This window comes from Microtus pennsylvanicus, chromosome 8 (assembly GCF_037038515.1).
Source record: "Microtus pennsylvanicus isolate mMicPen1 chromosome 8, mMicPen1.hap1, whole genome shotgun sequence".
NCBI classification, from domain to species: Eukaryota; Metazoa; Chordata; class Mammalia; order Rodentia; family Cricetidae; genus Microtus; species Microtus pennsylvanicus.
The window spans coordinates 18,283,668-18,296,896 of record NC_134586.1 but is presented as its reverse complement, the minus strand read 5'-3'; the positions used below and the strand labels follow the sequence as shown (position 1 = coordinate 18,296,896).

At 39.1% G+C, this 13,229-nt stretch overlaps 1 protein-coding gene across 1 annotated transcript; it reads right to left on the bottom strand.

The window, feature by feature from the left end:
• Positions 1 to 244: 244 nt before the first annotated feature.
• Positions 245 to 6,557, bottom strand: LOC142855940 (early activation antigen CD69-like). Its single transcript, XM_075982609.1, has 5 exons — positions 6,421 to 6,557; positions 3,850 to 3,972; positions 2,685 to 2,884; positions 2,486 to 2,589; positions 245 to 1,310 (listed from the first exon to the last, which is right to left on the bottom strand). The coding sequence occupies exons 1-5, from the start codon at positions 6,482 to 6,484 to the stop codon at positions 1,202 to 1,204; spliced, it is 600 nt and encodes a 199-aa protein (XP_075838724.1). The 5' UTR covers positions 6,485 to 6,557; the 3' UTR covers positions 245 to 1,201.
• Positions 6,558 to 13,229: the final 6,672 nt, after the last annotated feature.

The following is a 13,229-nucleotide window of genomic DNA, read 5'->3' as shown; positions in this document are numbered from 1 at the left end:
CCATGAGGTTGCCTGAACCTTTCTGGGGAGAGTGTTTAGTTGTGACTGAGCACTCCACAGCTGTTTGTTCTCTACATTCTGACCAGTTTGGAGACTTTGTATTAACCATTACCCTTTCCATAAAGAAGCTCTGGTGAGGTCTGTGAGCTGCAGTAACCTATGGGTTTAGAGATCCCACTTTGGAAGGAGTTCAAAGCTATAACACAACATAATTTTGAATGCAGTTTGAATGAACACTTCTGGAAACCACTGTGTCCATTCTTTTATTTTTACATACATAGAAACTGCTTAAAATTATACAGAGATTTAAAATACAAACAAATACATAAAAACTTTATTGCACATAGGAAATATGTTGAACAAAGTACTGTATGTGATCTTACGGACTGGGAAAGACACAAATAGGTTATTCGACAAGATTGGAATTATTCAAGGGTCAATCCGTATGATGCAGGTTCCAACAGAGATCTGCCATGACACATATTGCACTTTGTTTATAGCACTTTGAAATATGCTTTACAAATATTCCTCATATGGTGTGCTTTTGTCTCTTCACTACAGAGAAGACTTTTAAAGACAAAGAAATACGTACCATTGAAAGTGAGCTGCCTACACTGAGGAAGTTAAAGAAAAGGTCATCCTTACACTTTGGGAAAAGACAATTGACAAGATAATGTGACATAGGTCTGTGAATAGAGGAAACTACTGCAAAGCTTGGTGTCCTAAGCATTGGTCTACTTGTGAATACTTTCGGAGTTTAAGAAAATCATTAATCAGCCAAATTTTCCCATATCTACATTCAGCTTTTACTACCACCCAAATCCTTTCAAATAGTGCAAATGCATGAAGGCACTGGCTGTCGCAGCCACTCAGCAATAAATAGTAACTCTAAAGCTAGTCATTTTATTCATTCTAGATTTAAAATATAAAGTGCATCTATGAGGCTTCATAGTTGTCCTCTCATTTTTTTGAGATGGTTATTCATCAGTGAGTGACTTTTTCAGCTCATGGTCAAGGAAGACTCCAATAAAGATCCTGGAGTCTCTCCATAATGTTCCACAGTCTTATATGGAAGAGTCTCAGGATGATGTAAAGTTGGTCTGTGAGGTCTTTGTGAAAAATTTGACCATAGAGTAGCATCCAGTCACACAACCGTCCTGTGGATCCATGGCACAGTCATCTATAGATAAAGGCTTCCTTGTCATCTGGAGGGCTTGCTACAGACCCAGTGTAAGTTCTTTTCACAGTCCTCAGTAGCAATGTCTGTGCTGTTTAGAGACACACACCTCTCAGACCCCGTCAGGTTGAACCTGTCAAACCATAAAGACACTCATATTTATTTCCAGTCCTCATTTCCAGCCAGTTACATGAGAATAAACGTTGAGGTAACCTCTGCCTTTTCTCTTTGTTCCTTGAGTAGGAAGCACAAAGCACAAGTCTTGCAACCAAGTAGTCATGGGCTTAATATTTAGAGACAACAGACAACAGAGGAGGAGGATCTTGAAGGAGAAAGCAGATAGAGCTAAAGGCATTACTTTTCTGACTGTAGTGGGTGTGCAGTTCAATATCATTTTTTACTTCATAGATTCTTCAAGAAGCACAGTTTTAGGGTGTTGGGGTATGGTAACAATCACAGCTAATTCCATCAAGTAATGCTGTTTTATTTAGATCATAAGTGGTTTTCTTGTATTCCTTTGTAGCTGTAGGTATACACCCATGGAACACATACTAAAAGTCCCTTTACCAAAAATACGTATTTTTTTTTTTTTGTTTTCAAGAGAGGGTCTCACTATTAGAGTAGGCTGACTTCAGGCTCACAGAGATTCACCTGCCTCTTACTTCTGAGTGCACACCACCATGCCTAATTTAGAAATATAGATTTTAATACTGATATTGTATCAGTTATTATACAAATGTTAAGAGAGTGAGGAATTTATTCATTCTGAGATTACAGATGTTAAAGATCAACACAAAATTTGTAGAATGCCCCTCAAAACTTTAAATATAACTTAATGATGGGTAACAGGAGTGCCTTTGTTGTTTATGGGGAGCTTTCCATAGATTCAGAGACACTTATAATTGGGCACTAAATTATGGTCCTTTGTCCCTGAACTTGGAAAGGAAGTGAAATAGGTAATTCTTTCCCAACAACTGTTTTGACCATCTTCAGAAGTGTTCCTGGACCACTCCCAAACTCATTAAGACTGTTGCTCACACTAGTGTTTGCCAAGAAAAAAATTAATAGAAGTTTTTGAGGAATTTTTAATAATAAAGGGGGCTTCTAATAATTCCAAGGAACATAATACACACAAGAGAAGTGATCAAAGTTGTGTGATGAAGAACTGATCCTCCACCACCAACAGAACTTAAAAAGAAGAAAGAGGAGAGTAAAAATAAAATGAAATAAAAATGAGAGAAGAAAGGTTTTTTTTTTTTAAAAAAAAAACTGTCAGCCTAGAAGGGATGGAGATTTCTTGTGACTTACCATCTGTTAAATTCTTTGCCATTTGCCCATTTCCATGTCTGATTAACTTCATTTTTCAATCCAATCCAGTGCTCCTGTCTTCCAGCGTGTCGCTTCAGAAATATCTTAAAGCACAATGAAGTTACATTACAAACCTGACTTAGCATCCGGATAAAAACAAAAATCAGCAGCATTTGATGAAATCAGTTGTGAATCTTACCATGTCCTTTTCGGAATCAATAACAGCGAGTGTAGCATCATCTTGAGAACAAGAGTTTTGGGCCAAGGCCCAGCTGCTGGTTGTGGTGGAGAAAAAGTAGCATTTCCTCTGGTATGCAATCCACTCGTCCTGGCAGGAAGCAACACGGTGGTCCAATGATGCCAAATTCTGATACAAGCCTGGGCAATTGTACTGGCCCACTGTGAACAGTAAGATCATTTGTTTTAGTAAGAGAAGACACAAAACCCTCTTCACAGGTAAACCTAGTCTAGCAGATGCTCTGCTCTTAGTTAGGGAGAAGAAATCAGACCTCGGCTGTCATCTGTCTGGTGCCCAGGGTCCCTCATCCCAGGAAGGGACATGAGCAGAGGGCTGTGTTCTCTTGGTCATTATACCAGAAAGTGTCAGGAAAGTAGGGAAATCTCAAAAATAACATTTAGGCTAAGGGAAGGGGGGACATATATTGTAAGTTCTAGATTCAAAACTCGTTTTAGATCTCAATAACCCCACACAGGAATCAGAAGAATGAAGGACTCATTTTAAGCATAGGATAAAGTACACGAGGATGTCTGGGAGGAAGTGGAGGAAAGAAAAGTGTGATCATGAGATACTATATGAACTATTTTCAATTAAAAATACAATAAGATGGATGGTTTGGGGTATTTCTTCAAATTGTAACATTTCTTATTTTTAAAAGACATAGATGTGTCTTAGCATGCATGTGGTACAGCCTTACCCAGTGGGCTCTGGGAGATCTAGCTGTTATAATAATTCAGTTTCTAGTCTGTTGGTGTGAGCTAAAAGATAAAATTATTGGCCACTTTTTGGTCCATCTATAAGTTAGATACTCCTTTTCTTGTCAACATGAATGAAAAGTCCACATTTTTTTTATACTTAAATGTCTATTCAGATATAAACATGCTCTCTTTCACAGGATGTATAAATCAGATACTTTTTGTGTTTATAAAATTGCTGCAGCCATCATTCAGGGAGCATAGATTGTATTTCATGATGATCATAAAACTAACCATTTCTGGTGTGTGAGATGTTTCTCAGTCAATCAGAAGGCCTGATTAACTAGATCAGGCTGAGACCCATTCATTTCTGCTGTATGTGAATTCTTACTGCTACAGGCTATAAGAGAATTCGTGAACTATAGACTCACCACTCAAGGCAACGAGAGCTATAATTAAGGAAGTGATGATGAAGACAGTCAACACAGCACAAGGGATAGGAACTTGAATGGATCCTTCATGATGCTTCTCAAAATGTATACTGGTGCCATGATCTGAAAAGGAAGAGAAATGGTTATGAATTTAGGCTTTAAGATAGAGTATTTGCTATTTCTTGAGGAATATAATATTTAAAAAAGTAGTGTGTTGTCCCATCAATATAAAACATTGAGTCAACTTTAACAAATTCTGAGAGTAACAACAAAAACTATAAACAAACAATCAAACAACAACAGAAATGTCAGGATCTGGACAGGAAGAAATATGTCTGCTCTAGCACATTAGGTGACCGGAAAGAGGGAGAAGTCAATTTTTGGCTTCAGATTTTGGATTTTGTTTTTTGCAGGATGAGCCCTCAAGATTCAAAACAGTGTGACCCCACAAGAATGCCCTTGTAAGTTCCCAAATTTGCCAGCATGATTTAAAAAAAAAATTCACAGAAACTGCAGTGTGAAATGGCTTCTTGAATGACATTATAATCAGTGATAATCAGTTTCCACTGTTGTAATCCCAACATGCAGGAGGCTGGTAGAGGAGAATAGTGAGTTTGGAGCTGGTTTGTTTGCAAGGTAAAAACCTGTCTCAATTTTTTTTTCTCATTACAAAAACATAGTTTTTCAATGAGGAAAATGTTTTACAACTGAAAGAGTATTTCTGTAGACTGGATCTTAAAATTTGTGAATTCTTTTTTTCTTTTTTTTTTAAAACATCTCCTTACATATAAGCTTAAGGAGGAGAAACAGTACGGCTAGTATCATCAGCTTGTGCATTTTCTAGGAGTCTCCCCACCCCCTTCAGTGAAAATCCATTTTCGGGTCTTCTAAGAGAAGCCTTTATCGATACTGTCAGGGTCTGTTTTCTCCTGCCTTCCTTTTCACACTCATACACAATTATCTTCAGGGGTAGTCTTTGGCAGTTGAGTGGTAAATTCGGAGATGGGTTTAGTTTCACTTCTCAACATATAATAGTCAGTCACGCTGTTTGGACTCAATTCATCAATAACTCTGGCTCCACAGCAAACACATCTATATCCAAAACAACACCTAGATCTCAGCAAGCCCAACCCATCGACCCACCTGGTGGATACAGTGTGAAGACAAGCTCCCACATGACACTTGATTTGCATCAATGAGGGTCAATACTAACCACAGTTCAACCCGTCACCTAGGCAACAAAACATCCCCACTAACAGCACACTTCTGAGGCCTGTGCATTAACAGAGAGGTTGAAAACAGATCCACCCATTTTCCACCTTCCAATCAACTAAACAGAGACTGCTGATTCCTTTGTTGCTAAGGTTATAGCAATGATAGCATAAGTTAAACTTACAAGGGTAGATGGGGCTGACCCAGGCCAGGATGGGATTTTCTGTATTAGGTCTTTCCTTCCTTCCACTATTGTTTATAGTCTCATTATTGTTTTTTATTTTTTTTTCCTTTTAAGTGAGACACACAGGTATTGGTGACTTAGGTCTCTAAAATATTGCATACTATTTATCTGTACTTGACTTCATGATTTCAAATAAGAGATGAGTTTTTGAAGATAATGGAGGCTTTTTTTTAAAGAATAAATCAACATGACAAAGAAGCACTCAGAAAATAATTTCCTCCTCACCAATTGTCTTGGTTGTGTTGGGAAAGCGTGTCTTTTGATTAACTGGATAGTTCTTGCTTAGAAATTACTCTAGTTCCCAAGTGCTAAGTGCTTGAGGCTCCTCATCACTCAGATACAAACAGAATGGGGAAAATCTGACAATAGGAAGCACAACGCGTGTAGAACAGACAGAAAGAAGAGAGGGAAATGTGCAGGGTGATCATGTTTGGATAAAAATGATGAAAATGGATAGTTGTTATGGAAATTGAAGTAAACCATTGCACGAGAGAGATAAGATAAAATGGAAGAATGGAGTTCCAATGACAATGTCATGGCTGAAGATGACATTTGAAAGAAGAGAAGCACTACATCCTAACACATCACCACATGACACTGTCGATGGGTGTGTAAACCTGTTTTCTCTAAGACTGGATATCTGTGTGCTTCCAGCTACTGAAGGATTCATGGTGAGAGAAGTGAAGAGACAAGACACACAGAAAACAGGCAAACATACAAGAAAAGACCAAGACTGTAACTGTTCATGTGGAAAGCAGCTCTTCATAAAGAGCGGTAAGAGCTCCTGAATTACGGACAGATGGTTATGGAAAAATGATGCAGAGTAACTAGGCTAAGGCAGATAATTTTCCATTTAAATTTAACAGTTGAAATGATATACATCGATTCAAAGGAAAAGTCAATTAAAAATCTTCTGAAACTTATACGTCTCCCTCTCACACAAGTATTCTGTCTTCTTACAGCCAGAGAGGTGTTTTCCTATGACTGGTTTCTCTTTTACACGCTGAAATAGGCCCTAACCAAGTTTCCAAAGATTTCTATCTCTCCGTTCTGCACTCTATCCCTTACATCAAATATAAGGATTATATCCGAATGTAAAAAATCACACGACTTACCCTTCTGCCCTCTCTCCAGATGTGAAGAGCTGGTCTCCGTTATGGAGCAGTCTTCAGAATTCATCTTTTTTTCTTCTCAAGATTTCCTGATTTCCCTGGCGTATCTCAAGAGGTCTACAGTGAGTCCTTGCTGAAGCTGTCTTGCCAGTGTCTTGGTCTCTGAGGCGTTTCAGCCTTTATAGCTCATTAATCTGGCTCCACCCCTTCCTCCTCCCTCCTACTTGTTCAGTTCTGCCAGTTCTCTTTAATTTATGCTCCAGTGGCTCAGACACTTCACCCTGTGTTGTTGTGGTGAGCTGCTGGTTTTCCCTGCTGTCTGAAATGCGCTTTCTCACAACTGCAGCCTCAGGAGAAAAAGATAAATGGGATTTTCCCAGAATTAAAGATATCTTTTCCATTTTTTTAAGAAAGCTCAAATAACTTAGCAAGTAGCATCATCTAAGCACAGAGTTAAAGGTTTGAGATTGCTGTGTCTGATGTGGAAAAAACACTGGATAAGAGGGTAAACTTTCTTTGTAATCCTATTCATGCATTTCCTTGTACATGCGGCTGTTGGCATTTATTGAATATCCATTATGTACCAAGTATTGCTAGTGGCCAGAAGGTGGACTGCTGAGTAGGGACTTGAGAATTTGTATCCTCGTGGCTCTTTCTCTAACTCGGACAGGTTTTATTCAGGAAATTATGAATTTCAAAAGTGCGATATTCACTTCTTTCCCCCTCAAGAACTAGTTATTTCAAGAGTCATTTAGTTAGGAGTTGCTTTAGTGCAGGAAACAGAAAGCTTGTGGTCTGGAACTTCCTCGCTGTGTTCTAAAACTGTTTATCTTCAGTTATCTATTTCATCGTCCCTTGCTCATTTTCTTGTCATCCTCCACTGTCAGACTTCCTTTGCTTCGCTGCAGCACATCTTTTTGTGTTCACCCCCATCCTGTAGGTTATTTAGTTCAGGTGTCTGTGGCCTCCGATATTGGAAATGTGGTTCTGATTCCTGTATCTTCCCATTGTACCGATCTCATCCAGGTAAGTTATTAAGCACAGCACAAAACAAAGAGAGAAAGTGTCCATTTGGTGACTCTCATGTGAGGACCAAAAGGATAAAAACACCGTCCTGGTTAATAACCTTGGTGCCCAAAGATCACAGTCACTCCTGGAGTAAAGCTGCCTGGTTTGTAGAATAAAGCCTTCTGGAGATGCTATGCTCAGGTAGGCTGGAAATTGCCATGCAGACAGCTGAGACGAGCCAGCGGGTGCATTTGCTGCTTGAGACACAGAGAGAGGTACATGGTGACCCTTGTGCCGTTCTATTCCCAGGAGCTTTCCTGCGCCGAAGATGAAGTGGTGTTTATAAGTCCATCGTATCGTCTTGGTAGGACGTTCAGCTCACTGAAAGTGCCCTAAAATCCAAGGACCTCCTTACAGCCGAGAAGAAACTTTACATTGGCCTCACTCCACCTCCTCTATACCTCTCCCTTTCCAACAGAGGCCTTCTCTCCACAAGTCTTCCCAGAAGCCCACCTCTGCAGGGCCTTTAGGTCTTTAGGATTTTTCTTAGTGGTTCTTTCTCTGTGAGCAAGAGAAAGAACCTTGCTTTCTGGTAATTAATTAACTCAGTACCAAGTGACATGCAGAAAGGTCTAGATGCAATGAGAGAGCACACCGACTAACTCCGAGAATGGTGCTCTTCTCACTCATGCCTGTTGAACGGGATGAAGAGGTTTTCATAGACCTCAGTATTGAAAAACCCTAAGGCAGCGAGAATCACAGCCAAACTCTATTATAAGCTGGTACTTAACTAAGTCCTTTAACGGTGAAATTAACGCTGTCTGGGGGCCAGCCTCCTACAGCACAGGGCTTTGATAGGAATCCATGGAGTCAGAGAGGCTTGACTTTTCTATCTGGGGAGTAGGGGAAAAGGCACTCACAAACTCTCCTGATAATTTTCTACATTATTCTCTCTCTTTCCTTAGTCTCTCTCCTCCTCTCCTGTTCTTCACAGCTTTTATACACCGACAGACCCTTCCAGGCAGTACAAGAGTCATAATAGTTGCTTTCTATTTCTCAAGTGAATGACTATAGGTAAAAACATGTTTTTCATCTCCCTCACATGATTAAACATTTTATGTATTACAGGTGATAAACTATCTCCAAAACCCACATACATTCATTCCTAAGCAACTTTTTATAGCTTAACCATGCAGGCAGGCAAGGTGTTCTTGTCAGGTGTTTTACTAGTAGGTTGAATTTTACAGTTACAAAGAAAAGGGCCAATTACTTTATTACTTATCTTGAAATGTAAGGCAATTTTATAAGGAATCTTAAGGGAATCACAAACCTAAATTTTTATATATGAAAAGGAATCAGTTAGCTCTAGTTTAAATCCTTAGGGTACATATCCATTCAATCTTATATAAATGTATTTTTTTATATCAGGAGATTGAGGGCAGAAATGGGTATAAGGAATTAATCATCACCTTTGGTCATCAACCAAATCTAGCAAGAAGAGTTCGTCATCCAGTAATAATTGGGCTGCTTTGTTCTTGTTCCCTGACCTTAAAGAATTATGTATTCAACTATGTGTCTTTCTAAAACTTTATTTTATTGAAATTTTACCTAAAAGTTATTTAACTAAAACATATTAATCTAACTTTGTTATTTTCAAAGCTTTGTTTCAGCTGTGATGAACTTTGAGATCTTATAAACACATCTAGGATTCCCTTCTAGTGGGCTGACACCTGGAACTTCAATTGCAACTAGCTGCTCCTCTGGCATGGTTAATGGTACAAAATGCAGCACAAATATACAAAATGTATTTTTGGGGTCATGTATGTTTAAGTTGGTTCCCACAGAGGCCAGAAGGTTCCCTGGAGCTGATGTCACAGGTAGTGTGAGCTTCCTGATAGAGTGCTGGGAACTGAGAACTGAGCAGCAATCACTCTGAACTGCTGAACCATCATTGATGAGGCACCTCTCCATCCCGAAACCTGACTGTGTGTGTGTGAGAGAGAGAAAGACAGAGACAGAGACATAGTGCACATGTGGAAGTCAGAGGAAAACTTGCAAGAGTCACGTTGGTTCTTTCCTACCATGTAGTTTCAGGGGATCAGACTTGACTCATTATCCACTGAGTCATTTCAGCAGCCCTTTGTTGACTGGGGTTTCTGTCCTGCCCTGTCCTGTTGCTGTTTAGTCCCAAAGAACTACACAGAGACCTACATTAATTATAAACTGATTGGCCTATTAGCTCAGGCTTCTTATTAACTCTTAAAACTTATATTAGCCCATAATACTTGTCTGTGTCAGCCACGTGACTTGGTACCTTTTTTGGTGAGGTAGTCACATGCTCTGTGTCTTACTTTCTCTGTTTCTGTTTAATAAAATGCTGATTGGCGAGTAGCCAGGCGGGAAATAGAGGCAGGGTGACCAGGTAGGAAGTAGAGGCAGGGCAATGAGAACAGGAGAATTCTGGGAGAGGAAAGAGTCTGTCTCCAGTTGTCACCCAGAGGCAGATGCAGAGACAGATGCATGATGCGGTTTCCATTTTCACGCCACAGCAATGTACTTATTTTACCTTTTTCTTGAATATTTTTATTACATGTATTGATTTATTGCAGTAATGTAATAATAAGTAAGGAATGTGTCTTGAAATCAGAGGATAATTTCCGGGAGCCAGTTCCTTCCTACCATATGTGGGTCACAGGTATAGAATTTGGGTCCTTGGGCTTGGCAACAAGCTCCTTGACCAGCATCTATCTGGTTGATATTGGTAGAATTTTACATGATCAATTCATGATTTAAAGATCTCTAGATTTTCAATCCTCCAAACCATCTGAACAAGCAGTGCACCCCAGACTTAAGACTTCTGTTTCTTTCTGTCCCCTGCTTCAGGTATCTACAAGGTCTAGAAAGAGAAATTTACAGCTGTGAGCTCCTCCTTAGGATATTATGATGGCAATAGGTTTCTGAATCAAGGACATAGAGCAAAGTTAAAGCACAAGGCTCTTGTGTGGATTTTCAAGAACCATTATAGCCAGATAATAAAAGAAAAGACTATTTCTTGATTTAAAATATTGGAGTCTTTGTCAGACGTGGTAACTAGGGATCTAACACATAAGAGACAGAGGGAAGAGGATTGTCACAAGCCTGGGTTGTATAGTGTGGTAAAACTACCTTTGAGCCCATCTATGCCAAGTAAGTAAACCCTCACCCACGTACCTCAAAGGTTCACCAAGTTAAACATGGGTAGAGTAATTTCCTTGATATGTTGTTGATGCTTTCTCTGGAATGAATAATTTTAGTTATGTGACCCATGGAAAAGTCATAGTATGTGGTTTTGTCCCAATTTTCTCTCATCTATTTTGAATTGATGTGCTGTGTACTATTGTTAATCTCAGTTGCGCCACAGTAGGCCATTGGACCTGCTAGATATTCTGGATAGGAGTGGTTCATTCTTTGTTCTCATTAGGCTTTTTTGTTTATTTGTGTTTGTTTGTTTTTGTCAGTCTGAAAAGAAGTCAATTGAAAAGAGGGGACCTCAGAGAAAATGCCTCCATCAGATTGGCTTATAGGCAAGCCTGTGGGCATTTACTTGATTAATAATTGATATGGGAAGGCAAAACTCCTGAGCAGGTGATCCTGGATTGTATGAGAAGGCAAGCCATGAGGAGTAAGCCAGTAAGCAGCACTCACCCAAGGACTCTGCTTCAGTTCCTGCTTTCTGGTTTCTGATTTGAATTTGTGCTCTGACTTCTCTTTATGATGAACTGTGATTGGGAAGTGTAAGCTAAAGAAAGTTGTCCCTTCCCAAGTGGGTTTTGGTCAGTGAGTTCTACCATAGCAATAAAAAAATATAATATATATATGTATATATACATATATATTATGCATACACTCTGATATATAGCAGTGTATATAATGTATACAATATACACATGCTCTGATATATATACATACATATTTACATTCTGATTACTTTAGCCTTCTGTCTTTTCCTCATGCAAATATGACTTTCAAAGAACTGATTAACAAAGACTTCATATTTCAGTGTTCATATTTACCAGTAGGTACCCTGTCCTGGCTAGTTATATATCAACACAAGGTAGAGTCATTTGGGAAAAGGAAACCTCAATTGAGAGAATATCAACACCAGACTGACACATGAACAAGTCTGTGAGTTATTTTCTTGATTGATGATCATTGTAGGAGGATCTAGCACACTGTGGGCAGTGCCACCCCTAGGGCAGTGGTCCTGTATGGTATAAAAAGGCAGGCTGAACAAGCCATGGGGAACAAGCCAATACATAACATTATTCCACCATCTCTGCTTCAGTTCCAGACTTAAATCCCTGCTCTGACTTCCCTCAATGATGGTCTGTAACCTGGAAGTTTTAAGATGGAATATACTTTTTCCTCCCCAGGCTGCCTTTGATCGCTGAGCTTATCATAGCAATAGCAACCCTCAATAAGACTTGCCTTTTCCCCTCTGGTGAGTCTCACACTTGTTAATTACTTCACTGTGTCAAAATACATGACTGAAGCAGTATAATGAAGGATTAATTTTGGCTCATAGTTTGAAAAAATATATAGGCAATCTTGTTAGGAAGGGAATAACAAGAGAAGGATGAGGTGTCTGATCACAACATACACATACACACATACATGCATATACATGCATTAAATATACTCTGATTATATATACACTTTTATATCAGTGTATTTAATGTATGTAACATATACACACTCTGGCATATATCATTGTGTATGACATATGTGTGTATATACACACACACACAAACACACATATTCCAATTACATTAGACTTTTTCATTTTCCTCATGCAAAGGAGGACTTTCAAAGAACTGATTAACACAAATTTTGTATTTCAGTGTTCACATTTGCTAGTATGCACCCTGTCCTGGCAAGTTTTATATCAACACAAGGTAATTGGGAAGAGGAATCCCCAGTTGAGAAAATACTACAACCAGGTTGACCCATGAGCAAGTCTGTGGGTTATTTTCTTGAATGATGATTGATATGAGAGGATCCAAAACACTGTGACACTGTGGATGCATACACACACACACACACACACACACACACACACACACACACACACACACACACACATAGCGAGAGAGAGAGAGAGAGAGAGAGAGAGAGAGAGAGAGAGAGAGAGAGAGAGAGAAAGAGAGAGATTGGTGCTCAGTCTACTTGGCTTTCTTCTTCTTTTACACTCTATGACCCAAACCCATGGCAGGTAGCCACCAATATTTAGGGTAGGTCTTCTCTTATATTTTTGATTGTAAACCTAGACTTTAATGGCTGAGTCATCTCTCTAGCCCATAGGGTGAGTCTTCTGATTGATTTGAAGCTCTTTGGAAATGCCTTCACAGAAACACCCAGAAGTCTATTTCCTAGATAACCAAATCCAGTCAGTCTGTCAATGAAGATCAGCTATTACACCATGAAAAGTGAAATCTAATTCCCCTAACTAGGTACTAACTACCCTTGAGATCTGAATATTCCTGGACAGCTTGGCAGGTAAGCAAAGTAAATAAATAAATGTTTCAAAAAGAGAATCTTCGTTCAAGTCTCACTTTCCCACAGACTCTGCACAGATGAAATGAGTTGACTTTTATTTTGTTCCTTAAGGAAGATAAACTTGTTTTCACTGAGGAGGGAGTGTTCTTGTTTTTGTTCTTTATAGTCTCAGTTTTTTTTTTTTTCATGGCTAAGTCTTCTTGTTTATGTTTAATACCACATATCACATCCACAGCAAGACTTTCCCTAATCACCATAGTAAAAAACCT

Excerpts from the sequence above, each read along its gene's own strand:
- LOC142855940 (XM_075982609.1), bottom strand. The coding sequence starts at position 6,484 with ATGAATTCTGAAGACTGCTCCATAACGGAGACCAGCTCTTCACATCTG. Across the intron at positions 3,973-6,420 it reads TCTGGAGAGAGGGCAGAAGG|ATCATGGCACCAGTATACAT; the intron begins GTAAGTCGTGTG and ends CTTCCTTTTCAG. Across the intron at positions 1,311-2,485 it reads GGCAAAGAATTTAACAGATG|GTTCAACCTGACGGGGTCTG; the intron begins GTAAGTCACAAG and ends ATGGTTTGACAG.